Source organism: Hemiscyllium ocellatum, chromosome 28 (genome assembly GCF_020745735.1).
Source record: "Hemiscyllium ocellatum isolate sHemOce1 chromosome 28, sHemOce1.pat.X.cur, whole genome shotgun sequence".
NCBI lineage: Eukaryota > Metazoa > Chordata > Chondrichthyes > Orectolobiformes > Hemiscylliidae > Hemiscyllium > Hemiscyllium ocellatum.
This window is the reverse complement of record NC_083428.1, coordinates 27,338,576-27,363,927: the sequence shown is the minus strand read 5'-3', so window position 1 is coordinate 27,363,927 and position 25,352 is coordinate 27,338,576. Positions and strand designations below refer to the sequence as shown.

At 40.6% G+C, this 25,352-nt stretch overlaps 1 protein-coding gene across 1 annotated transcript in view; it reads right to left on the bottom strand.

Annotated features, from left to right (window-relative positions):
• myo1f (myosin IF) overlaps window positions 1-25,352 on the bottom strand; it is a 155,483-nt gene that overhangs the window by 56,011 nt on the left and 74,120 nt on the right. The window contains exons 5-10 of the mRNA XM_060845959.1: window positions 21,792-21,879; window positions 20,717-20,806; window positions 20,058-20,189; window positions 18,215-18,349; window positions 8,155-8,287; window positions 422-618 (exon numbers count right to left, since the gene is read on the bottom strand). Coding sequence (XP_060701942.1) covers window positions 422-618; window positions 8,155-8,287; window positions 18,215-18,349; window positions 20,058-20,189; window positions 20,717-20,806; window positions 21,792-21,879 — 775 coding nt within the window. The remainder of the gene's footprint in view (window positions 1-421; window positions 619-8,154; window positions 8,288-18,214; window positions 18,350-20,057; window positions 20,190-20,716; window positions 20,807-21,791; window positions 21,880-25,352) is intronic.

The window sequence follows — 25,352 nt, the reverse complement described above, 5'->3', positions numbered from 1 at the left end:
TGCGCAGAGTTATGGAAATTGTAAGGTGATGCAATCAAAACAGTTAAAACAATTCAAAACGTGGCGGATAACGAAGAACTATCTCCTGTGATGGCGGAATCTAGAATAATGGGGAGTAATCGTAAAATGAGCACTCAACCACTTGGGAGCGTATTTTTACGTAAATGATGGAAATTTTGAATGTGCTCCCTTTACAGGCTGTGACAGATTGAAATGTTCAACACTGAGATCGAAAGATATTCATTAGGGAAGGCTAGCAATGAACATGCAACAAAGGTGGACATGTGAATATGAGGGGCAGTGCTCCCATATAGGCCTGAAGGGGTTATTCCTTTTATTCATAATTTTTCCAATCTAGATACGATAAACTTGGTCAAATTTTCTCACATTCAAAATCATTTATAATTTGAGAAATACTTACATCGACTAAATAATCGAATAACCGTGCATAGAGGGCTTTCGATAGTGCATCGCGGGTGTATCCAGCCTGCTCGACATTTAAAGTCATGTTGATGGATTCTGTCTTGCCTCCCCACTTACTATCCATTTTTCTGCTCGTCACTTTCTCTCTCAATTTCATTTCATTGATTCCCAGCAGGAATGCAGGAAAAGCCAAGTCTTCATGAAAACAGAGAAAGAATATCAATTATTGATGGTGCAGCCCTTGTTTATGTATCAGCTAATATAAAAGTCATTAATATTTTAAAACGTACTGCAGCATATTAAGAATGGGAATTACTTCCTGCTGAACAAGGCTTGGATAACATTGCTAATTTATTGTTTAAGCTATAAGTTTAAGTTTACAAACCTACTCCACAAAATAGACACAAAGAATAGATGCACATAGATTCTGGTTAAGGAAAAAACTTAAGAGTCAGAATGTTTCTTTATGCTACTGTTAAATAAATCTGATTACAGACCATTTCTCTTCCTTCCATAACTCCCAACACCTGTCTCCAGCAATTATAGAGCCATAGAAATGTACTGCACGGAAATGGTCCCTTCAGTACAACTTGTCCATGCCAACCAGATATCCTACATTAATCTAGTCCCATTTGCCAGCATTTGGCTCATATCCCTCTAAACCCTTCCAATTCATATATGCATCCAGATGCCTGTTAAATGTTGTAATTGTATCTGCCACCACCACCTCCTCTGACATTTCATTCCATACACACACCACTCTCTGTTTGTGAACGTTGACCCACAGGTCCCTTTCAAAACTTGCCCTTCTCATCTTAAACCTATGACCTTTAATTTTGGATTCCCCTACCCTGGGGAAAAGAGCTTGACTATTCACCCTATCCATGCAATAACGATTATGCATTCATCATATTATCATCTGTGCCCTTCCTGAAAGCATCGCTTTGGCTCACAATACTCTTTTCACATCTCTCTATCCTGTGCCATTTTGTTGGTTTACCAATAATTTGCTTCAATTTTCAAGCCATCCAACAGTTATATTGTCTTCCTTCATCTTTCTCTTCTTCCTTGAAATCTCCTCTTCATAACTTACAAACCAATTTCCTTTAAAGCTGTGCCCCACCTGGACTCTCTGCCTTTCTCTAATTATGTTCAACTATTATCTTTGTTTGGTCAATCTCCACAACACAGTGTTTGTTACTCTTTCTTAGCATTCTCCTCCAAACCACCATTTCACGTCTATTTATCAAGTTGTCTCCTTCTGTGAGATTCAAGTCTCACATTCATTCAAAACAGTACTCCAAACCAAATCCTTTACAAGTCACTTTTTGAGTGGTTTATTTGGCTTTCTAGTCAGTAGCTGCTTCTTCTGAGCAAAATCAGTTTTTCTCTTTGCCATCCTAATTTTTACATTTTTGTTCCATGTATCTTCTATCGGCAGATATTATTCTTTCCAAATGATTCAATTGTTGCCTCTGCTCTAGTTCTGATCCTTTTATGAAGATTTTTGCTGATTTTGAGATATGCATCACTCTTGTTTTGCCCATGTTCACTTTCATTTTGTCAATGTTCAGTTTCATTCCAGAGTTCATACAGCCTTTCACTAATTAATCCACCAGTTTGCGTAAATCTTCTTTTGTGTTTGCAGCAAATGCTTTGTTATCTGCAAAAATCTAATTGATGTTATAACAAACTTATAACCAGAATCTGTCTTCAAACACATCTTTGATCATTGATGCTTTAGACCTTCAAGAGGATTGGTTATAAACATGGCTCTTGCTGAATTTCTTCCAATTACACATGCTCCCTATTGGCTAATCTTGACAGTTGCTAATTGTCCCATGTACAGATTTCTTATGACATATCTATAATCCCAGTGCACTCCAATGTCTTTCAACACATTCATGAACTTAATCCAATCAATGATTGAATGTTTCTTCATAATCTGTGAAATGCATTATTCATTAGGCAGTGATAAACAGTAATTCCTCTAAAGTGTTATTTGATAATGGTCAAGTGATAATGACCAGTTAAAGTTCAATACAACTGAGGCAGACAATGCATCCAACTAGCATTCCTTTACACATGACTCTTCTTCACATTTCTTCTGAATTACTCTGAAGTTTCGTTGCTACCACTTCATAATTTTCAGCTACCAATCATTCTTTTAAATCACAATGAAGAGGAAGAAGATGCAGAAAGAGAACAATCACCATTGTTTCTTGGACCATAAGACCATAAAATACAGGAGAAGAATTAGTCTGTTCACTCCAGCGAGTCTATTCCATCATTCAATTATGACTGATATGTTTCTCAATCCTATCCTCCAACCTTCTCCCCGTAACCCTTGTACCCCTTATTCATCAAGAACCTATCTACCTCTATCTTGAAGACACTAAATGGCTTGGCCTTTTCACAGACTTCTGCAGCAATGAGGTCCACAGTTTCACCCTCCTCTGGCTGAAGTACTTCCTCCTCATCTCAGTTTCGAAGGGTTGTTCCTTCACTCTGATGCTGTGTCCTTGGGTTCTATTTTTTTCTACTTGTGGAAATAGCTTCTCCATATCCATTTTATCCAGGTGTCTTAGTATTCTGCAAGTTTCAGTGAGATCCACCCCCTCATCCTTCCAAACTTCATTGAGTACAGACCTAGAGTCCTCAGCTGTTTCTCATATAACAAGCCCTTCATCCTGGGATCATTTTTTGTAAATATCCTCTGGGCCCCCTCAAAGGCCAGCACATCTTTCCTGAGATACAGGACCCAAAACTGTTGCATGCAAAACTCCTTTAATCACTATCTGCCATCCTGAAAAAGACACCTTATCCCCACTCTCTGCGTTCTGCCAGTCAGGTAGTCCCCATCCTTGCCGGTACCTTTTCCCTAATACCATGGTTTCCTATTTTATTTCACAGTCTCTTGTGTAACACTTCACCAAAGGTCTTCTAGAATTCCAAATAGAGCGTATCCACTGGCTCTCCTTTGTCTAAATTGCTTATTGCCTCCACAAAGTATTCTAACAGATTTGTCAATTATGACCTTTCTTTGATTCAATCTTATTTTACCATGCACTTCCAAGTACTCTGCAATCTTATTCTTTAATAATGAAGTTTAAAGTCTTACCGAAACTTAGCTCAGGGCTAACTGGCCTATAGTCTTCTGTCTTTTGCCTCCCTTCCTTCAAAAACAGAGGAAACATTAGCCATTTTTTAGCCCTCTGGCACCCTCCATGACTCCAGTGATTCCTGAATGATCACCACCTATGCCTCCACAATTTCCTCAGCTACCTCCTTCAGAACCCTGAGGTGTAGTCCATCTAGTTAGGGTATTTTATCCACCTTCAGACTTTTCAGGTTCCCCAGGAATATCTCCTCAGTGATGGCCACTACACTCACCTCTGCCTCCTTGCTCTCTTGAAGTTCTGATATGCTCCTGGTGTCTTCCACCATGAAGGCTGATGCAAAGTACCTATTCGAATTTTTTCTTTGAACTCCATTACTACGTCCCCAGTCCAATTTTCCCAGTGGTCCACTGTCTACTTTTACCTCTCCCTTACCTTTTAGATATTTGAAAAAACTCATGCAACCTTCTTTTAGATTACCAGTTAGCTGACCCTCATATTTAATCTTTTCCCCACTTATTGCTTTTTTAGTTATACTCTGCTGGTTTTTAATCCTCTGACATCCCACTAATCTTTGCCACATTGTATGCTTTTTCACTTGTTTATTGCTGTCCTGACTCCCCCTGTCAGCCATGGTTGCCTCATCATCCCCTAATTATGTTGTTTTTTTGCCTTAGGATGAATTTTGCTATACTTCCAGAATTATCTCCAGAAACTCCTACCATTGCTACTCCATCATTTTCCCTGAGATCCCACTCCCCAACCCCACCACCTCCCCGCCACCACCCCCCCACCCCCACCCCTTTCCACCCCCGGCTCCGGCCCTTTCCAATTAACTCTGGCCAGCTCCTCTCTCATGTCTTTGTAGTTACCTTTACTCAATTGCAATACTGTTACATCTGATTCAAATTTTTCCCTTCAAACTGCAGAGTGAATTCTATCATATTATGGTTACTGTCCCCTCGGGGTTCCTTCACCTTGAGATCCCTAATCAAATCTATCTAATTAAACTTCATCAAATCCAGAATTGCCTATTCCCTAGTGGGTTCTTACCACAAGCTGCTCCAAAAAAAACTCATAGACTTTCCATTAATTTCTTTTTTGGGATTTGCTACCAGCCAGATGTTTTCAGTCCACCTGCATATTGAAATTCCCCATGATTATTGCCAAAGTGGCTTTCTTACATGCTCTTTCTACATCCTGATTTATTTTCTGCCCCACATTATGGCTACTGCTAGGGGCCTGTAGATAACTCCCATCGGGGTATTTTTTTCTTTTGTTGTTTGGGGAAAGATTTAAGAAGGACCTCAGGGACAACTTTTTCACACAGGAAGTGGTGCATGTATGGAATGAGCTGACACAGGAGGTTATGGAAGCTGGTACATTTGCAACATTTAAAAGACACCTTGATGGGTACATAGATAGGAAGGGTTTAGAGGGATATGAGATAAATGCTGGCAAATGGGACTAGGTCAGTTTAGGATATCTAATTGGCACAGACAAGTTGGACAGAAGAGTCTGTTTCCATGCTGTATAAGTCTATAACTCTATAACTTTACCCACGCAGATTCTATGCCTTCTGACTCTATATCACTTCTTGCTATCAATTTAATTTCATTTCTTACTAGCAAGGTAACTCTGCCCCTGTACCCATCTGTCTGTCTTTCGACAGGACACATATTCTTGGATATTTAGTTCCCAGCCCTGACCTCCCCAAGCATGCCATGCCTCTGTGATAGCCACAACATCATACTCGTCAATTTCAATCTGTGTTATAAGCTCATTTAACTTGCTTTGATTACTATGTGCATTTCAGTACAACACCCTCAGTCTTGCTTTGACCACCCCCTTCTCATAGTTGTCCCCTTATGTGCTCTGCCTGAAATTAGATTCCTGTCCTTTTCCATATTCTCCATCCTACTACTCATTGTAGAAACATTAATAACCGCTCCTAAGCTCTCCACCACATTTAACTAGTTTAAGTTCTTTGTGATCACCCTATTTAGCCCTTGTCTGAGATTGGTCCAGGTGGAGCCCATCTGGACAGTACAGTTCCCTCCTGTCCCAATACCAATGTTGGTCGATTTCTACTCCAACTTAAAATTAAGCTTCTACATGAGTCCATAAATACTTCATAGCACACTGTGTAATGTGTTGAATTGGATCCAAAGTTGGCTTAGAAACAGGATACAAAGGGTAATGGTCGATGGCTGCCATTGTAAATGGAAAGCTGTTTCATGGTGTTGGTACCCCTGCTGTTTGTTTTATATATTAACGATTTGGACTTGAATATGGGGATCACAATTGGGAAGTTTGCAGATGACATAAAAATCGGTCATGTAATGGATAATGTAGAGGTTAGCTGTAGGCTCCAAAATGATATAGATGGGTTGGTGGAGTGGGCAGGAAAGTGGCAGATGGAGTTCAACTCTGATAAGTGTGACTTAATCCATTTTGAGAGGCCAAGCAATAAAAGAGAATACACAATAAATGGGAGTATAGTGTGAGAGGTAGATGAAGTGAAAGATCTTGGTGTACAATGTGCACAGATCCCTAAAAGTAGTGGTATAGATAGACGAGGTTGTAAAGAAGGTATATGGAATGCTGCCCTTCATTGGCCGAGGTATAGAATACAAATGTAGGGATAAAATGATGAAACTGCATAAGACACTGGTGAGGCCACAAGTAGAATATTCTGCGCAGTTCTGGCCACCACATTACTGGAAGGACGTAATTGCTCTGGAGAGATTGCAAAGAAGATTTACTAGAATGCTGCCAGGATTAGAGAGGTTGTAGATATGAGGAGAGATTGGAGAGAATGGGATTGTTTTCCTTGGAAAAGGGAGGTTGAGAGGTGACATAATTGAAGTGTACAAATTTGTGAGGGTGGTAGAGTAGATAGGAGGAACCTGCTTCCCTTGGCAGAGAGTTCAAAACCATGGATTCAAGCCAAGTGGCAGAAGGATTAGAGGCAATGTGAGGAAACCCTTTTTTACGCGGAGGGTGGTGGGTGTCTGGAATTTGCTGAGTTGGTGGTGGAGGCAGAGATCCTGACCTCTTTAAAAAGATCTGCACCTTAACTGCTATAACCTGCAGGCCTATGGACTGTGTGTAGTATGTTGGGATTAGAAAGGGCATCTAGGCATTTTTGCATCGGCATGGACAAGTTGCACAAACACATCCCTTCTGTGCTGTATCATATGGTTCTTTCAATGTCAGCAAAGGCAGCAGTAGCATTAAATTTATGTGCAAGTACCTTACCATTTGTCTGCTGACAATCCCATATTGCATGGGCCCCAATCTGGTGGAGCAGGTGACCTGCCTGCTGAAGATCTCACTTAATTATTATTATAATTCTATCCATTGAATGCAAGTTAGGGGCTTCAATGAAGGCTGTTATCTACTCTTCCTGGGAGGTGAGAACACAAATTTGCTTTATTATTGTAAATACAGTTTGAATGGTTGCATCCTTTTTTTGGCATTGTTCAGCCCAATTGCTTTCAAGATTGCAGAGGAATTGGTAGTTCACTTTTCTTTAATGCTCTGCAGTCGCTGTGGTAATCCCATTTCCCCAAGGGCAGGGGTAGGGGTGAAGGAGACAGCTCTAAATGAGGAAGTGCTGACACGTTTAGGTCCATGTCTATGCTATGACATGGAAGTGGCTGGGTCTTTGTCATCTTGTTGCTTTTGTGAAAGTCAAGCTGATGATTTGGAGCTATACATCCTGCAGCTAGTATGTACTATAGATCATGCAAAAGCACAGCAGATGAACTGCCTTGTCTGGATGGAGCAGAGCTTCTTAAAAGATGTCACAGCTTCATACTTGTGAATGAATAGTGAATATTTCACTAGATTTCTCACTTTAGCTTTGTTGCTGAAAGAGATATTGTGGGGAATTATGAGGTGGGCACTCATCACACAGTAGCTAGAATCTGCCCAGTGATGCTAATGCTTGCTGTCATGATGCTGATGGTGGTGAAATTGGTGATAGTGATGTCATTGAATGTAGGGATTGGACTTTGGAAATGGTCACTGCCTGGCACATATGTCATGTAGTTTTTAATTGCTGGGTTGGCATTGTGACTAACACTGTTTGCATATCTAGTGAATTCAGTAGCTTTATAATATCATATGGAATGACCTGAGTCAGTTGACTACAGACAAAATGAGGCGTTAAGAGAAGGAAGTATGCACTTGGCATTTTGGCAGAAGCTACATCTAAACATTTTTTGTTGGAGCCAAGGGTGGATCCTTCTTCCTTCTTCATTAGTTACATGTTCAGTACAACTATTTTTGACTGGGTTTGGTAGAGCTACATAAAATTAGAATGTCACTAAGAAATATATCTGGCTGGTGTACGTTATGTAAGAAGTGCTGTCTGGCAGCCTCCATTTTACATCTCTCTGAATAATATTGTTCAATTTGTTTCAATTTGAAGTTTCTACATCCAAACAAATACTCCTGAAAATAAGTTTGGATATATATTTCCCTAAAATCCATAGGATTAATTTGACTGGATGCTGATTTATCACAGATAGATTCCTGCAAACGTAAAGTAGACTGGCCATCATTCTACAACCAAACGATGTGCATCGAAATGAATATTACTCACGGGCCTCATTTTCCACTTTGGCATAATTCCCAACTTCTGTAAAACTTATGTTTCCAAGGTGCAGAATTCCAGCAATAATCTGTAGTACCATCAATTGAATCTCTGCTGTTATACCTATGACTTGCATGGCATTCTATGAGGGAGAAAGAACCTTGGTAATTGCATAGCATGTTAAATTAAGGCTTTGATCAAGTCAATTAGTCAGTTTAAAACCGTCTGGTTAATTTGCTATTACTTCCTTAAAATATACAATTCAATGAATATCACAAACCATTTTCTGTATTATCAGTGCAAGTCAGTGAATTTGTATAAAATCAGGTACCTCCCTCAGTGTCAGGAATTGCAAATTGACTAATTTCCTAACTTTGTGGTCCTGACCCTGACTCTTCCTCCGACTCCCAAAGATTTGGATCGACCTCTTCTCTAGCCAAGCTTGAGGCAGTGATGGAGGTAGTGAATGGTTGGTAAGAAGGCCTACCCTGCTTCTTTGAGATATCGGCCCAGTGCTCTGCATTTTTTTTAGACCGTTAAACTAGTCTCACCTCCCTGGCATTTGGCCCATATTCCTCCAAACCTTTCCTATTCATGAACTTATCCAAATGTCTTTTAAACCTTATAACTGTATCTGCATCCATGAATTTCTCTGGCAGTTCATTCCACATGCAAATCACTTTCTGTGTAAAAGTGTTGCCCCTCATGCCCTTTTTAAATCTTTCTTCTCTCATCTTAAAAACTCCCTAGTTTTGAACTTCTGCACCTTAGGGAAAAGATCCATGCTATTTACCTTATCTATGCCACTCATGATTCTATAAACCTCAATAAAGTCACCCCTCAACTTCCTACACCCCAGTGAAGAAGGTCCCAGCCTATTCAGTCTATTTTTACATCTCAAACCTTCCATTCCCAGCAACATCTGGTAAATCTATTCAGAATCCTCTCCAGTTTACTGCTATCATTGCTATAACATCAGTGGTTAGCACTGTTGCCTCACAGCACCAGGGACCCAGGCTCGATTCCAGCCTTGGGCATCTGTCTGTGTGGAATTTGCACACTCTCCCCGTGTCTGCATGGGCTTTCTCCGGGTGCTCTGGTTTCCTCCCACAATCCAAAGATGTGTGGGTCAGGTGAATTGGCCATGCTAAACTGCCCATAGTGTTAGCTGCATTAGTCAGAGAGAAATGGATCTGGATGGATTTCTCTTCGGAGGGTTGGTGTGGACTTGTTGGCCCAAAGGGCCTGTTTCCACACTGTAAGGAATCTAATCAGGGTGACTGGAACACAGTATCCCGGTAGAGGCCTCACCAATGTCCTGTACAGCCTCAAGATTTTGTTCAGTGTTTAGCAAACTGCTGCTACTGAGCATCAGTAATTGTTTGGCCATTTAGCTCTGTATCCACCCCCACATCAACTGAAGCATTTAATAGCTGGCCAGGCATTTGATTTGCCAGATCAATACTTGACTGAGGTCAAAAAAGATTCTGTTCGCACAACTTGAAGGAATGAGTTGGCTTTGTTTGATTGACAACATTACGACGTTGAAATAAATTGTTCTTTCTTTGGTTTTTCAATGCTTGTTTATTTATGAGAACCAGACTAAGAGGTGTCAAGAGTATTACAGTACTAACAGTATCAAGGCCTATGGTTGATTGGCACTTTTCTGAAGGTGTAAGATGAACAGTTTTCCGTAAGGAAATTTTCGAAGTCTCTTTGCTTCTCATGCTGGTTTCATGAGCATTTGCCAGGCTTGCCAATGCCTCACTGGTTCTGTATGTTGTGAATACTGGAATAGTGGGCATGGAGGATGCATGGGAGGCATTGTGGGGTAAGGGTATAATGAAAAGATTGTGTAAGTAGCAAGGGTATAATGGATGGGGAGGTTGCATGGTGTATGGAGGAGATATGCAGGGACTCTAGCAAGGCCTCTTACATCTCTTTGCTAAAAGTTTCTCAAATCCACAACAGGCTACCCCCAGGTACACAAAATGACCTGGCAGGCAGGGCTCACACTGTTTTCAGGACCTCACCCATAGAGTCATACAGTCATACAGCATGGAAACAGACCCTTCGCATGCTGAGACCGGTACACAGTACTCTAAAAGTGGCCTCACCAATGTCCAGTATAGACTCAACTTGACATCTCAACTCCTAAACTCAATGGTCTGAGAAATAAAGATAAGAGACCTTCTTAACTACCCAGTCCACCAATATTGCAATTTTCAAAGAACTATGTACCTGAAACTCTAGATCTCTCTGTTCCACAGCACCACCCAGAGCCTTACCATTAACTGTACAAGTCCTGCCTTTATTTGTTTTACCAAAATGCAATACCTTGCATTTATCCAAATTAAACTCCGTCTGCTACTCCTCAGCTCATTGGCCCAATTGATCAAGATCACTTTGTAATCTTAGATAACTTTCTTCATTGTGTATTATATCACCAATTTTAGTGTCATCTGAAAACTTACTAACCATGCCTCCTAAATTGTCTTCCAACTCATTTATATAAAATACAAAGTGGACTCAGCACCGAACCCCATAGAACACCACTGGTCAGGAACCTTCAAGAGTTGATTGGAGTAGACTGTTCACAGGTAAAGGGATGACTGGCAAGTGGGAAGCTTTCAAAAGTGAGATAATGAGAGTTCAAAGGCGTTACGTTAGAGTGAAGGTTAGGACTAGCAAGAGTAAGGAACAATTGATAAATAAAGATATTGAAGCTTTGGTCAAGAGTAAGAAGGAGTCGTATATTAGATATAGACAATTGGAATCAAATGAATCTTTTGAAGGTCACAGGCTTCCAGTCTGAGAAACAACCCTCCAATGCCACCCTCTGACTCCTACCATCAAGGTAATTTTGTATCCAATTGGAAAGCTCTCGCTGAATCCCATGTGATCTAACTTTACTAATTAGACTACCATGCAAAGGCTTTATTAAAGTCCACGTAAACAATGTCAAGCTCTCTGCCTTCATCAATCTTTTTGGTAACATTCTCAAAAAATTCAATCAGGTTTGTGAGACACAATTTCCCATGCGCAAAGCCACGCTGACTCTCCTTAATCAGTCCCTGCCTCTCCAAATCCATGTCAATCCTATCTCTTAGAATTCCCTCCAACTACCTACCCACCACTGATGTCAAACTCACAGGTCTGAAGTTCTCTGGCTTCTCCTTACAGTCTTTCCTAAATAAGGGCACAACGTTAGCCACCCTTCAGTCCTCCAACACTCACCTTGACAGTAGATGATACAAATATCTCTGCTAGTGGCCCCACAATTTCTTCCCTAATGTCTTGGGATCACTTGATCAGGTCCTGGATATTTATTTACATTTATGTCTTTAAGATCTTCAGCACTTCCACTTCTGTAATGTGGACTGTTTTCAAGACATCAATATTTATTTCCTGGAGTTTCCTAGCCTCTATTTCTTTCATCACAGCCAAACGTGACACAAAATATTCATTTAGAATTTCTCCCAATCTCCTGTTGTTCTAAACATGATGACTTTATTGATCTTTACCAGTGAACAGTCTACTCCAATCAACTCTTGAAGTTTTTCTAACTCATACCACCAAAATTTGCCTTACTGCAATTAAAAACTTTAATGTTTATACAAGGCCTATCCATTTCCATAGCTATTTAAAAACTAATAGAATTATGATCACTGGTCCCAAAGTGTTCCTCGACGAACACTTCAGTCACTGGCCCTGATTTATTTTCCAAGAGAAGGTCAAATTTTGCTCCTTCTCTAATAGCTACATCTACATATTGTTAAAGACATTTTCTTGAACAAATTTAACATCTTGCCCACCATCCACGCCCTTCACATTATGGCAGATTATGTTTGGAAAGTTAAAATCCCCTACTGTTACAACCTTATTATTCTTACATATGTCTGAGATCTCTCCACATATTTGTTTTTCAGTTTCCCTCTGATTATTAGGGGGACCTATAGTACAATCCCATCAAGGTGTTCATCCACTTTATATTTCTGAGTTCCACCCTATAGCTTCACGGGATGATCCCTCAGAAATATCGTCTCTAAGTACGGCAATAATCAAAAATGACAATTCTCCTCCTCTCTTGCCTTCCTTTCTATCTTTCCTATAGCATCTAAATCCCAGAACATCATCGTGTCCTTCCCTCAGCCATATTTCTGTAATAGCTATGTATTCCAGTCCAATGTTCCCATACATGCCCTCAGTTCATATATCTTACCTGCAAGACCCTTGTATTGAAATAAATGAAGTGTAATTCTTCAGAGTTACCTCATTCTCTAACTTCTACTTGCTTGCCTTTTCTATTAACTTGCTCTTTTTAAATTCAGAACCATCATCATCAGTCTTACTATTCTCAGTATTACATCGGATCCCGCCACCCCCTTTCCCTACGACTTGAAAGGCAAATCTCTCCCCCAGGATATTTGTCCCCTTCCAGTTCAGGTGAAACCCATCCCTTTTAAACAGGAATTTTCTGCCCCAGAAAATATCCCAATGATCCAAAAATCTTGACCACTGTACCATCTCCTCAGCCATTGATTTATCTGCCTTATCTTCTTACTCCTACTCTCACTAGCATGTGGCATCAGTGGTAATCCAGAGATTACTACCTTTGACATTTCGCTTTTTAACTTTCTGCCTAACTTCCTATATTCACTCTGCACAGCCTCAACCCTTTCCCTAATTATTCCCATTCCTGATAAAGGGATTTTGCCCAAAATGTCAATTCTCCTGCACCTCGCATGTTGCCTGAACTGCTGTGCTTTTCCATCTCCACACTCCGAACTCTAACCTCCAGCATCTGCAGTCTGCACTTTCACCTTTCTCTAATTATGTCATTCTTAACAATGTGTACAACAACTTTCAGCTTCTCACTCTCCCTATGGACTATATGCTGCAACCGTTTTGAGATACCCTGGCACCAGGGAGACAATATACCATCCTGAATTCATGCTCACTGCTGCAGAACCTCCTGTCTGTGCCCATGACAGCAGAGTCCCCTATAGCAATCATCCTTCTGAATCTAGACAAATCCTGTTTAACATAAGATCTGTTTTGATGCCCAAGATTTGGTTGCCACTTCTATTTTCTTTTGAGACACTATCTTCCTCAACAGTACTCAAAATGACATATATATTTGAGAGAGGAGTATCCACAGGAGACTCCTGAACTACCTTCTTACCTCTCCTGATAGTCACCCATCTATCTGACTGAACCTGCAGTGTAACCATCTCTCTAAATCTATTAATCATCACAAACTGTGTCTCCTCTATGCTCCCCAGTGACTCTTAACTGCCTTTCCAGCCAATCCAAATGGTCAGATATGAGATAGATCCAAACACAGCCCTTGCAGACCTAGTCTTGAGGGACAGTCAACTGTTCCCTAATTTCCCACATTTGACAGGAGGAGCAGAACACTCCATTGACTACCATAGCTGACCCTTAAAAATTGCTCACTTGCCTAAAAACACGCCCACTTTTCCCACATCCAGTGTTTGTTGACTGGTTACTGCTTGCATATTATGCTGGGAGAACTTTAAAAAAACTATATTCTATATTATAAGGCCTAAAAGAAGAACTCTAAGAAAGAACCTTTCTTTTATAAAAACATAAACTTCCCTTTCCACAGTTTCTTAAGCGTGCAAAAGAGAAAAAAAAAAGTATCTTAAAAATTCAGCACTTAGCTGAAACTCCCAGCAAACAAAAGCAATCTCATCCTCAAATCCTTGATCAGTCAGCTCTCAAACCTCCACACCTGAGTAAAGGAATGTTGATCCCTGATCCTCGAAGTTATCTCAGCTGCAACTTCTGAAACCTTGATGATCAAGTTGAAAAGACCAATCTTCTGAGTTCCATGGGAACAACAAAAAAAAATCTCTTCCTGGAACCATTGACATCTTGACAAATATGTGGATAGGCCTCTCCCACAAACTCCGTGTCATCCTGCCTTCCTCATGTTTCTTTTTGTTCTCAAGTTTCTTTTTGGACTATAAAAGTCCCAAAAGTAATTCTAAATGAAAACTTTTCTGCTTTTGCTCTAGAAAAACCCAAGGGAAGTCACAAGATAAACTTACAAACTCAAGAGCACCTGCAAGATTCACACTAAGAATATCACAGGTAAGAAATTTGAATTTCCAGCAGGGATTTGAACTATGAATCTGACATCACTTTAAGAGTGTGTGAGGTTGAGCACTGTTACGATTCCCAAAACAAAATGGAGTGGCCTGCCAGCATTAAAATTGTGGCTTCTCTCTGTCTACGTTTCGGCCTCCTGATATGGGTTTGCTCAATATCATAGAGATATCCAGCTCAGAAACAGACCTCTTGGTCCATCTTGTCCATGCCGACCCATATATCCTAACATAATCTAGTCCCATTTGCCAGCATTTGGCCCTTATCCCTCTAAACCCTTCTTATTCCTATACCCATCCGGATGCCTTTTGATCTTGTAATTATACCAACATCAACCACTATCTTGTCTATTCCCTCTATCCATGCCCCATGACTTTATAAACTTCTACAAGGTCACCCCTCAGCCTCCGACGCTCCAGTGAAAACAGCCCCAGCCTATTCAGTCCCTATGAACTCAAACCCTCCATCACTGACAACATTCTTGTAAATCTTTCCTGAACCCTTTCAAGTTTCACAACATCCTTCCTGTAGCAGGGAAACCAGAATTGCACATAGTATTCCGACAGTGACCTAACCAATGTCCTTTACAGCCACAACATGATCTTTCAATTCCTATACTCAATGCTCTGACCAAGAAACGCATCCCAAATGCCTTCCTCATCATCCTATCTACCTGCAACTCTCCTTCAAGGAACTATGAACGTGTATTTCAAGGTCTCTTTGGTCAGTAACATTACCCAGGACCTTCCCATTAAGTGTATAAATCCTGCTCTGATTTGCTTTTCCAAAATGCAGCATCTCATGTTTATCTAAATTAAACTCCATCTGCCACTCTCCAGCCCATTCATTCCTGATGAAGGACTTATGCCCGAAATGTTGATTCACCTACTCCTTGGATGCTGCCTGACCTGCTGTGCTTTTCCAGCACCCACACTCTCAACCCATTTATCAAGGTTCCATTGTATTCTGAGGTAACCTTCTGCGCTGTCCATTACTCCACCAATTTTGGTGTTATCTACAAATGTACTAAACGTACCTCCTATGTTCACATCCAAATCATTTATATAAATGATGAAAAACAGTGGACCCAGCATTGATTCTTGTGGCACACTACTGGTCACAGGCCTCCAGTCTGAAAAGCACCCTCTGTCTTCTATCTTTAAGCCAGTTCTTTATCCAAATGGCTAGTTCACCCTTTATTCCATGTGATCTAACCTTGCTAACCAGTCTACCATGAAGAACCTTTTCAGATGCCTTACTGAAATCAATATAGATCATAACCACCCCTTAGTCCTCAACAATCCTCTTCGTTACTTCTTCAAAAACTCAATCAAGTTTGTGAGACATGGTTTCCCACACACAAAGCCACGCTGACATCCCTAATCAGTCCTTGCCTTTCCAAATAGATGTACATCCTATCCCTCAGAAGTCCTTCCAACAACTCACCCACTACTGATGTCAGGCTCACCGGTCTATAGTTCCTGGCCTATCCTTATCACCTTTCTTAAATAGTGGCACCACGTTAGCCAACCTCCAGTCTTCTGGCACCTCATCTATGATTATCAATCATATAAATAACATAGCAAGGGGCCCAGCAATCACTTCCCTAGGGATTTATCCACTTTTATGTGTTTTAAGACATCCACAACCACCTCCTCTGTAATATGAACATTTTGCACCACCCTCTGTGTGAAAACATTTCCCTTAGTGCCCTTTTAAATCTTGCCCCTCTCATCTATGCCCTTTAGTTTTGCACTCCCCCACTATGAGAAAAAGTCTTTGGTTATTCACCCTATCCATGTCTGTCATTTTATAAACCTTTGTAAGGTCACTTTAATGCTCCAGGGAAAATAGCCTATTCACTCTTTCCCTATAGCTCAAATTCTCCAATTCTGGCTAAATCCTTGTAAATCTTTTCTGAACACTTTCAAATTTAACAACATCTTTCCTGTAGCAGGGAGGCTAAAATTGAATAAAGTATTTCAAAAGTGGCTTAACTAATGTCCTGTACAGCTGCAACGTGACATCCCAACTCTGATACTCAACAAAGGGACCAAAATTGCACACAATATTCCATGCGTGACCTCACCAATGCACTGTGTAAATGCAGCAAGACATCCTTATTCATGTACTTGAGTCCCTTCACTGTGAAGGCAATCATACTGTTTGTCTTCCTTGCTACCTGCCCCACCTGCACGCTTACTTTCAGCGACTGATGCAAGAGTACACCTAGATCTCAATGAACATTCCCCTCTCTCAATTTATAGCCATTTAAATAATAATCTGACTTTCTATTTTCGCTACCAAAATTTGCTACCAAATCAGGAATGTCTGTGTCTATTATGTATATGGACTTACAAAACAATTGTCCAGGTTCCACATGAGGTGCTTACAAAAATTAGAGGATATGGAATTGAAATTGATCTATTGGCTTGGATCAAGGATTGGTTAGAAGCTAAGAGAGAGAAATTTACTGGACACATATTCAATATGCAACTGATGTTGATCCTCCAGGAGTCTATGTTTGGATCACATTTTTAATGAAGGGTTTGTGAGAAGGAAAAGACAGCCATGTATCTAATTTCACAGATATTACCTTTTTAAGGGGCAACATAAATAGAGTAAATTGGAGAAGGAAGGTGCAATGGACATTGACAAATTAAGTGACAGGACAAAACCATGACAGATGGAGTTCAAATGGAAAGTTTGAGGTTTTCGACTTAAGACCTAAGATCAAAGTAATATTTAGATGGTGAGAAGGTAGGGGCTGTGGATGAACAAAGAGGCTTTGGGGTCCAAATACTGTAGTTTTCTAAAGATTAGTGGACACATACAATAATTGATTAAATATGGTGAATGGAGTGTTGGTCTTTAGCTAAAGAGAGATAGAATACCATCAGGTAGGAGTTATGCTATAGCTGTATAGATCACTAGTTAGACTCCTTCTGCAATACTGAACTCACTTTCAGGCACCACACTTATGGACAGATATAGTGGTTTTGAGAGGGCTGCTACATTTTGATCTGTCCTGTTAGTACCTACTGGTACCAGGAGATTTACTGCCATGATATGTCATACTGCAGCACTGATTGACCAGAATAGCATTGGGAGAACATTATGAGGTCAATATGCATTGATCGGGCTTGTGTGCCCTTTACGTAGGAAGTTTAAGTGATTCAGAAAGCAACTCTTCACACAAATTGAAAGTTTCAAAACTGAGCTTGATAGCTTTCTGTGAGGAAAGAAGATTCAGATGGAGTTTAAGATGCAAGGTTTGTGAAGGTTTGTAGCTCAGGTTGAGGTTTAGGGTGTAGATTTGCTTGCTGAGCTGTAGGTTTGATATCCAAACGTTTCATTACCTGGCTAGGTAACATCATCAGTGGCGACCTCCAAGTGAATTTAAGATATAGATCTATCATAAGCGAATTTGATGATCGAACAGTTTCAAGAGGCTGAATGGCCTCTTCATTTCCAATATTCATTTTTGCTTGTCTAAATTGCAATAGGTTAAAAAAATGCAGATAGCAGAAACATGAACTGCCTGTTCAACACCAGACAACTGAGAGAAACACACAACAGTGGGTCAGCATCTGTGGACTGAATAAATAAGCTAAAAGTTCATAACTGAAGAAAGTTGAAATCTGAAATGCTAACATTTTTGCTTTCGTGCATTGTTGACTGACATGCATTTGCAGCAGTTTCTGCTTTCTGTTTATAGATGAAAATGTGTCACATTGACAAAGATAATCACTCTCAATGGATTAGCTGGTTGTCTGGACATTGTGCAATGAGGATAAGGCATGTGAATTGACCCCTCATGGCCCTGACACAAAGGACATGGAGGATATCATTGGCAGATTCACTGACGTCTTTTTGCACAGCAGCCTAACAACAGTACTCGCATTAAAATAAAGAAAAATACTGCCTCACTTACCATGGTTTCATTGAATTCTTTTTTGTCATCTGTCCCATCCACCTTGTAGGTGCCTGACTGGTTTAAGTAGAAGTAATATGTAGGATCAGCGATACCTAGATTTTCAACCTGCTCTGGTGAAGCACCTTCGAGCAGCTGTTTGGAAGAAAAAGTCAATTTATTTTTGAACCTATATTTCTGATTTCGACATTTGTTTGAATTTAGCTTCCAATCATACTTGGAACATTGTATTATAATAGAACTCATGCTGATGTAATATTGGCATAATATTCTAATCTGTAGTGTTTTATAAAAAAAAATCAATATCACTTCTAAAGCATCATGGATCCATGATTTACAACACCAGGAACCATTTGGCTTGCAGCCTGCCTATGTAGACTCTTTACTTGCAAGTGTTCTGTCTCTCTCTAGCCATGTACCTTCGTTTGCTTCACATATTTATTCAATTTCCCGTAAATGCCATAATCATCACCTCATGCACTCTGAGCTCTAACATTCTGAACAAAGATGTTTTTCCAAACATCACCCCTCACAATCTCAGCGATACTTTTAAATTGATAACTGACATGGAAGCTAGGGAACTTGGGAAATAAATAATGGCTGTCTTGAAAAGTGTCCATATTACAGAGGAGAAAGTGCTGGCGGTCTTAAAGCAGATAAAGATGGATAAATCACAGGGACCTGATCAGGTGTATCCCGGAACTTTGTGGGGAACGAGGAAAGAGATTGCTGGGCTCGTTGCTGAGATATTTTGCATCATCAACAGCCATGGGTGCGGTGCCAGAAGACTGGAGAGTGGCTAGAGTCGTGCCATTATTGAAGAAAGGTGATAATGAAAAGCCAGGGAACTACAGACTAGTTAGCCTAATGTCAGTGGTTGGTAAGTAGTTTGGTGGGGGGGAAATCTGAGGGACAGAATTTACATTTGGAACGGCTAGGACTGTTTAAGGATAGTCAATATGGCTTTGTGTGTGGAAAATTGTATCTCAGTAACTTGATTGAGTTTTTCGAAGAGGTGTCAAAGAAGATTGATGAAGGCAGGGTGGTGGCCTTTATAGACTTCAGCGAGGAGTTTGACAAGGTTCCACATGGTAGAATAATTAGCAAAGCTAGATCACATGGAATCCAGGGAGAACTAGCCAACTGAATACAAAATTGGCTTCAAGGTAGGAGACAGAAAGTAGTGATGGGCTGTTTTTTGGACTACAGACTTGTGACCTGTGAGGTGTCGTACAGATCAGTGCCAGATCCGTTGCTTTTCATCATTTATATAAATGATTTTGATGTGAATATAGGTAGTATGGTTAGTAAGTTTGCAGATGACACCAAAATTGGTGGTGTAGTGGACAGTAAAGAAGCTTATCTCAGAGTACAATGAGTCCTTGATTAGGTGGGCTAATGGGCCAAGGTGTGTCAGATGCAGTTCTGTTTAGACAAATGTGAGGTGTTGCATTTTGGTAAGGCAAACCAGGGTAGGACTTATACACTTAATGGAAAGGTCCTAGGGAATGTTACTGAACAAAGAGAACTTGAAGTACAGGTGCATAGTTCCTTCTGGAAGACTTTTTTTGTGTAAATTTGGTTCAGGGGTCAGAGCAAAGTGAAAAAATACCAATTTATTTAGACAATAAATTTTCCAAGTTTTTGTTTGATGGCTGTTTTCTGTTTAAACTTGTTTTACTTATAAACTCATCATAATTCTCCAACAGGATTTCTGTTTTATCTTACTGCTGTGCGTCCACTGACCTCTAAGTAAGCATTTCCACTTGGATAATTTACTCAGAGAGGTAAAGCCTACATTCTCAATTCATTAAAGTCAGATGGTAAGGAAGTGGTGCATTACCTGGTAATATATGTGGAAGTTTCTCTCACTCTCATTCTGGCTAACAACTCGGGATTTTTCCAACAAAAAGTTCGAGATTTTACCTCCATCAGGCTCTCCGCCACGACTGAACTGAATTTCAACATACTTTCCCTTTGGCAGAAATAATACATGTCAGTATAGAACAGTGATGCATACGTCTCCCTCACTCTCTCTCTCTCTCCAACCACACCAACCTATATTTCGTAGGGACACCAAGGGCATGAAAATGCCTCCAATAATTAAATTATATATAACTAAATTAATATTATCACTATTTAAAATGAAACAGTGCATATCCCTGTTCTGTAAACCAAGGTAATCAGGTTGAGCTAATAGTAAGGTACAGAATACCAGTGGTCAAGTGGATGAATTCTTTGAATTCAGGATAGGCGATGAACATTTTATGGCAAATGGATTACTTACATGAATGGTGTGGGTGACCTATTGCAGATTTTCTTCTGATTGTTTGTTATATCATTGGCAGAACATTATAGAAAAGACTGGAGAAAGAATTTGTGTAACAATTCCTATGGATAACTTCATGTGAAAATTCATTCCCATTAGGGTCACTGAGAATTACATGGCTCAATGATTCTTAGATACTGAGATATTTGAAAAAATCCACAACAGTGACTTACAAATCGACTGGAATTGTTGTTTCGTACAGTTTTGGCATTTCCAAAGGCCTCGAGCAAAGGGTTTGACTGTAGGATGATATCTTTTACATGCTAGAACAATATAGACAAATTAAAAAACGATGTAGATAGTTTTGTCTCCATTACAAACATGCAGCCTACATCTGGCAAAGGTTTTGCTTCCTATGTACCTGTAAAATGCTCAGTTCCTGGATAATAAACACACAGGCTAGCAACATTACGGTTCCACATTCTTGAAATGTTGGGTGGCTTCTCTTGGGGTGAGGACATGTAGTACTGGCTGCAACCAGATGAGATGACTAGAGAAGGGGACATTCCTGGTTCTTCTCATTACCTTCAAGGTTTCCCTGAAGTGTGTCATTGGCAGGGATACCAGAAGAAGCTGTTGTTAACCCTTACACTAAGTGAGAAAACAAACTAATTTGAAATGAGTGTAGAGTAGGCCGACAATCCTTTACAATCAGGGTTTAGCTGCATATCTTTCCTCATATCAACTGGATGTATATGTCCATATACCCTGCCAGACTGAATCTCATCTGGGCCAGACAGAGTGCGGATCTGAAAGTATTCTTGAGTTCAGTCCACTTATAAATGTCTGCGTTCTGGGTGTGCAGGGGGAACTGCTGCAGCTGTTGCAACAGCAGCATAATAATAGAGACCTCCCACCCTGATCATCTTCTTCAGGCAACTGCAAAAGCAGATCCACTCTTTCTGCAGAGTGTCACCAGCTGGCATCCTGTCTCCACTTAAATTGGCCAAACTGAGGGAGTCCACTTCCCCTGGGTATTCCTCCGAACAGGTGCCTGCCTGGCATTTTGAAAAAAACAAAAATGAAGTAGGAGGCCTCTCACTTCCTGTCTGCCTGATTTGAATAAGACAATACTGTTTATGGTCCTTGTGGGAGTAACTGTCTCCCCCCACCCCCATATTATTCTTCAGTGAGTCCACAGGGAGTCCTTAACCTATAAACTGAGGGTGTAATCTTTCACTCTTGATCATTCTTAGACACAATGAAATACTGAAATAAATTTTTAAAGATCAGATCTTTTGTCATTACCTGAACCTTTGATCCTCCTCCTGACACTTTGGAGATGTACCCCATAATATATTTAGCTGCTACTGTTTTGCCAGCTCCACTTTCACCACTGGAAGCCAGAAAAAAATCACAAATTACTGAAATGGTATAAATGTCCACTGGTCTATATGCTTCACATTCCTAGGATATTTCATTCATGTTTAGAGTTGCAGTCAGCAGACAGTAATTCAGATAATTTCAACAGGATTCACAATACCCCTTTTGGCCTTTTATTCAGAAAAGGAGAGTGAGAAATTGAAAGCACTGCAGCTACTCAGCAATGTGGCCACCACTTGCATGACAATTTTTGACATTTTACAGCAGAAATGCAAATATTTTTGATATGTTAGTCGAAATAAAGTTGTTTTTCATCTTGAAATTAAGTTGATGTAATTTTAGTATGTGTTTATTGGAACCGTGTATTGTTATAGAGTTGAAGGTAGATTATAAGTAGTTAAGAGAAAGGGGGCTTAGAGCTGTAAATAGTTGTTGTTTAATGTTCACTTTTGGAGTTAAAGAATAAATTGATTTTTTTTCTTTAAATAGTGGAATTTGGGTAGTTCTCTGTCACTCAAACTTTAACAGTTTATGAGGCGAGGTGAGCTTTTCTGGGTGAATGGGTTAATTAGCAGAAGGGTTCACTGCCATGTCATAACACTCATCTCTTGTGCTTTAGTTCTTATGAGAGATGTGTTGCTTTAAATTCAAAGGTCTAAAGAGTTATAATTTTAAAGCATTGTGGTAATAATTTTTGAAAAGATTTGTGAAGACAAGAAAGGAAAGCACGATAAAGATAAAAACATTGTTATCCTACCTGCAGACAAAGGACACTTGACAGTCATCTTAAATCAAAGAGACTACATTGAAAAAGCAAATGCACTACTTGCAGATACCAACAAGTGGCAATAGACCCGGCTCACAACTACAGAACCGAATCACAGCTCTACCCAAAAAACTTCAGAACTCTGGAGAAATAAATAAGATCGACTTCCAAAAAATGAAACCAGGTAGATCCAACACACCGTGCTTCTACAGATTACCCAAAATTAACAAACCAGGAACCCCCCTCTCCCCCTCAGACCCATAGTCTTGCTACCTTCTTCTGCTCCTTGAATGCTGCCTGACCTGCTGCACTTTTCCAGCAACACATTTTTCAGCTCTGATCTCCAGCATCTGCAATCCTTCACTTTCTCCTCACTACCTGAAACACCAGCTTACAGGTTGGCCAAGGAGCTACACCAAAGACTAAAAAACCACTGTGTAGAAGATTCATGCCACTCCATCCATTCCACCCAAGAACTCCTGAAGACCAAGTTGGAAGAAGATGATATCATATTCTACTTTGACATAACAGCCCTGTTCACATCCTTCAACATCAACCTGACCAAGGAAATGCTGACTACATTATTAGAAGAACCAAAGACACATACACCAAACACCACCAAATTCATCAGCAATGACAGTATCATCAAGCTAGTGGACCTATGCCTTACCACCCAATTCATCTTCAACAACAAAACCTACCGATAAACCAACAGAACACCCATGGGATCTCCGATATCAGAGTTCTTAGCAGAGGCAGTAATGCAGAGACTCGAACAAACAGCTCTGCCAACCATCTAACCCAAACTTTGGGTCCGCTACGTGGATGACACCTTTGTCATCACTAAATGAAACAAATTATAGAAAACCTTCAAGACAATCAATAATACCCTTATTGACACAGAATTCACAAAAGAGGAGGAAAATAACAACAAGCTGCCATTCCTAGTTGTCGTAGTAGAACAAACAGCCAATGGGGAACTTCAAACCAGTGTCTACAGGAAAACAACACAAATGGACCAAATAGTGAACTACAGAAGCAATCATCCCAACATCCATAAATAAAGCTGCATGAGAACATTATTTCGACAAGCTACCACACACTGCAGTACAGAGGAACTACACAGAGCAGAGGAAAATCACCTACACAGTGTATTTAAGAAGAATGAGTACCCAATGAACAGTCTATCGATTTCTGAGCAACAAACCCATACAAGCAGACGAAACACGACCAGAAATCCTAGCCACTCTCCCCTACATCAAAGACATCTCGGGAGTGACTGCCAGACTGCTCAAACTCCTTGGCATCATGGTAGCCCATAACCCCACCAACACACTAAAACAGCTGCTTGTGAACTTGAAAGACCCTATACAGACAACAAGCAAAACTAATGTCTTCTACAAAATAGCTTGCAAGAACTGTAACAAACACTACATTGGACAAACAAACAGAAAACTAGCCAGCAGGATACATGAACATCAACTAGCCACAAAACAACATGACCCACTCTCACTAGTATCCTTACATACAAATGAGGAAGGACACCACTTCAACTGGGACAACACACCCATTCTAGGACAAGCCAAATAGAGACACTCACGAGAATTCCTAGAGGCATGGCATTTCAACCAGAACTCTATCAACAAACACATTGACTGGGATCCCATTTACCACTCCCTGAGAAAAAGAACAGGAAATGACATTTTCATAGGAAATGATTCTGGATTAGAGTGGTGCTGGAAAAGCACAGCAATTCAGACAGCATCCAAAGAGCAGGAAAATCGACATTTTGGGCAAAAGCCCTTCCTGATGAAGGGCTTTTGCCCAAAATGTCGATTTTCCTGCTCCTTGGATGCTGTCTGAACTGCTGTGCTTTTCCAGCACCACTCTAATCCAGAATCTGGTTTCCAGCATCTGCAGTCATTGTTTTTACCATAGGAAATGATGTCACCACAGGAAACGACATCACCAGCCCAAGGAACTCAAACATATAAATAGAAAGTGGGCTACACCACCAGTGCTTCATTCAGAGGCTTACTGAAGATGTTACCTAGTATGGTGAACCTTCCAGTTCAGCAAGCAAATCTACAACCACAATGTGGTAATAATGTTTGAGTGTGGCTCTATAATAGTGTAGGTAAAATAATTGCAAATGGTGAAATCCAAAGTAGACAGGCAGGAGGCTGGAAGAACACAGCAAGCCAGGCAGCATCAGGAAATGGAGAAGCCGACATTTCAGGTGTAACCCTTCTTCTGAACTGCAGGTGGGGGTTGATGGAGCTCCAGATAAAGGGGGTGGTGAGGCCAGGGTGGTGAAGTGGAGATGGCTGAAGACAGGTAGAGGCTATGACCTGATTGGTTGATGGGAGGAATGAATAGGTGGCAGAGAGCAGTTGAAGGGATGGGGAAAGGGTGGACCTCATCTTCCACCTGGGTAGCCTCCAGCCCAGATGACTCAACATTGAGTTCTCCAATTTCAAATAACCTCCTTTCCCATCCCCCGATTCCCTTCCCAGCCTTTATCCCTCCCTTCCATTGCTCCCTGCCAACAACTGGATTCATTCCTCCCATTGACCATCAGGTCATACACCCTCCCTTTCTTCACCTATGCCCAATTCACCACCCTGCCCCTGCCACCCCCTTTATCTGCAGCTCCCCCTACATTCAGTCCTGAAGAAGGATTGCACTCGAAATGTCGACTTCTCCATCTCCCGATGCTG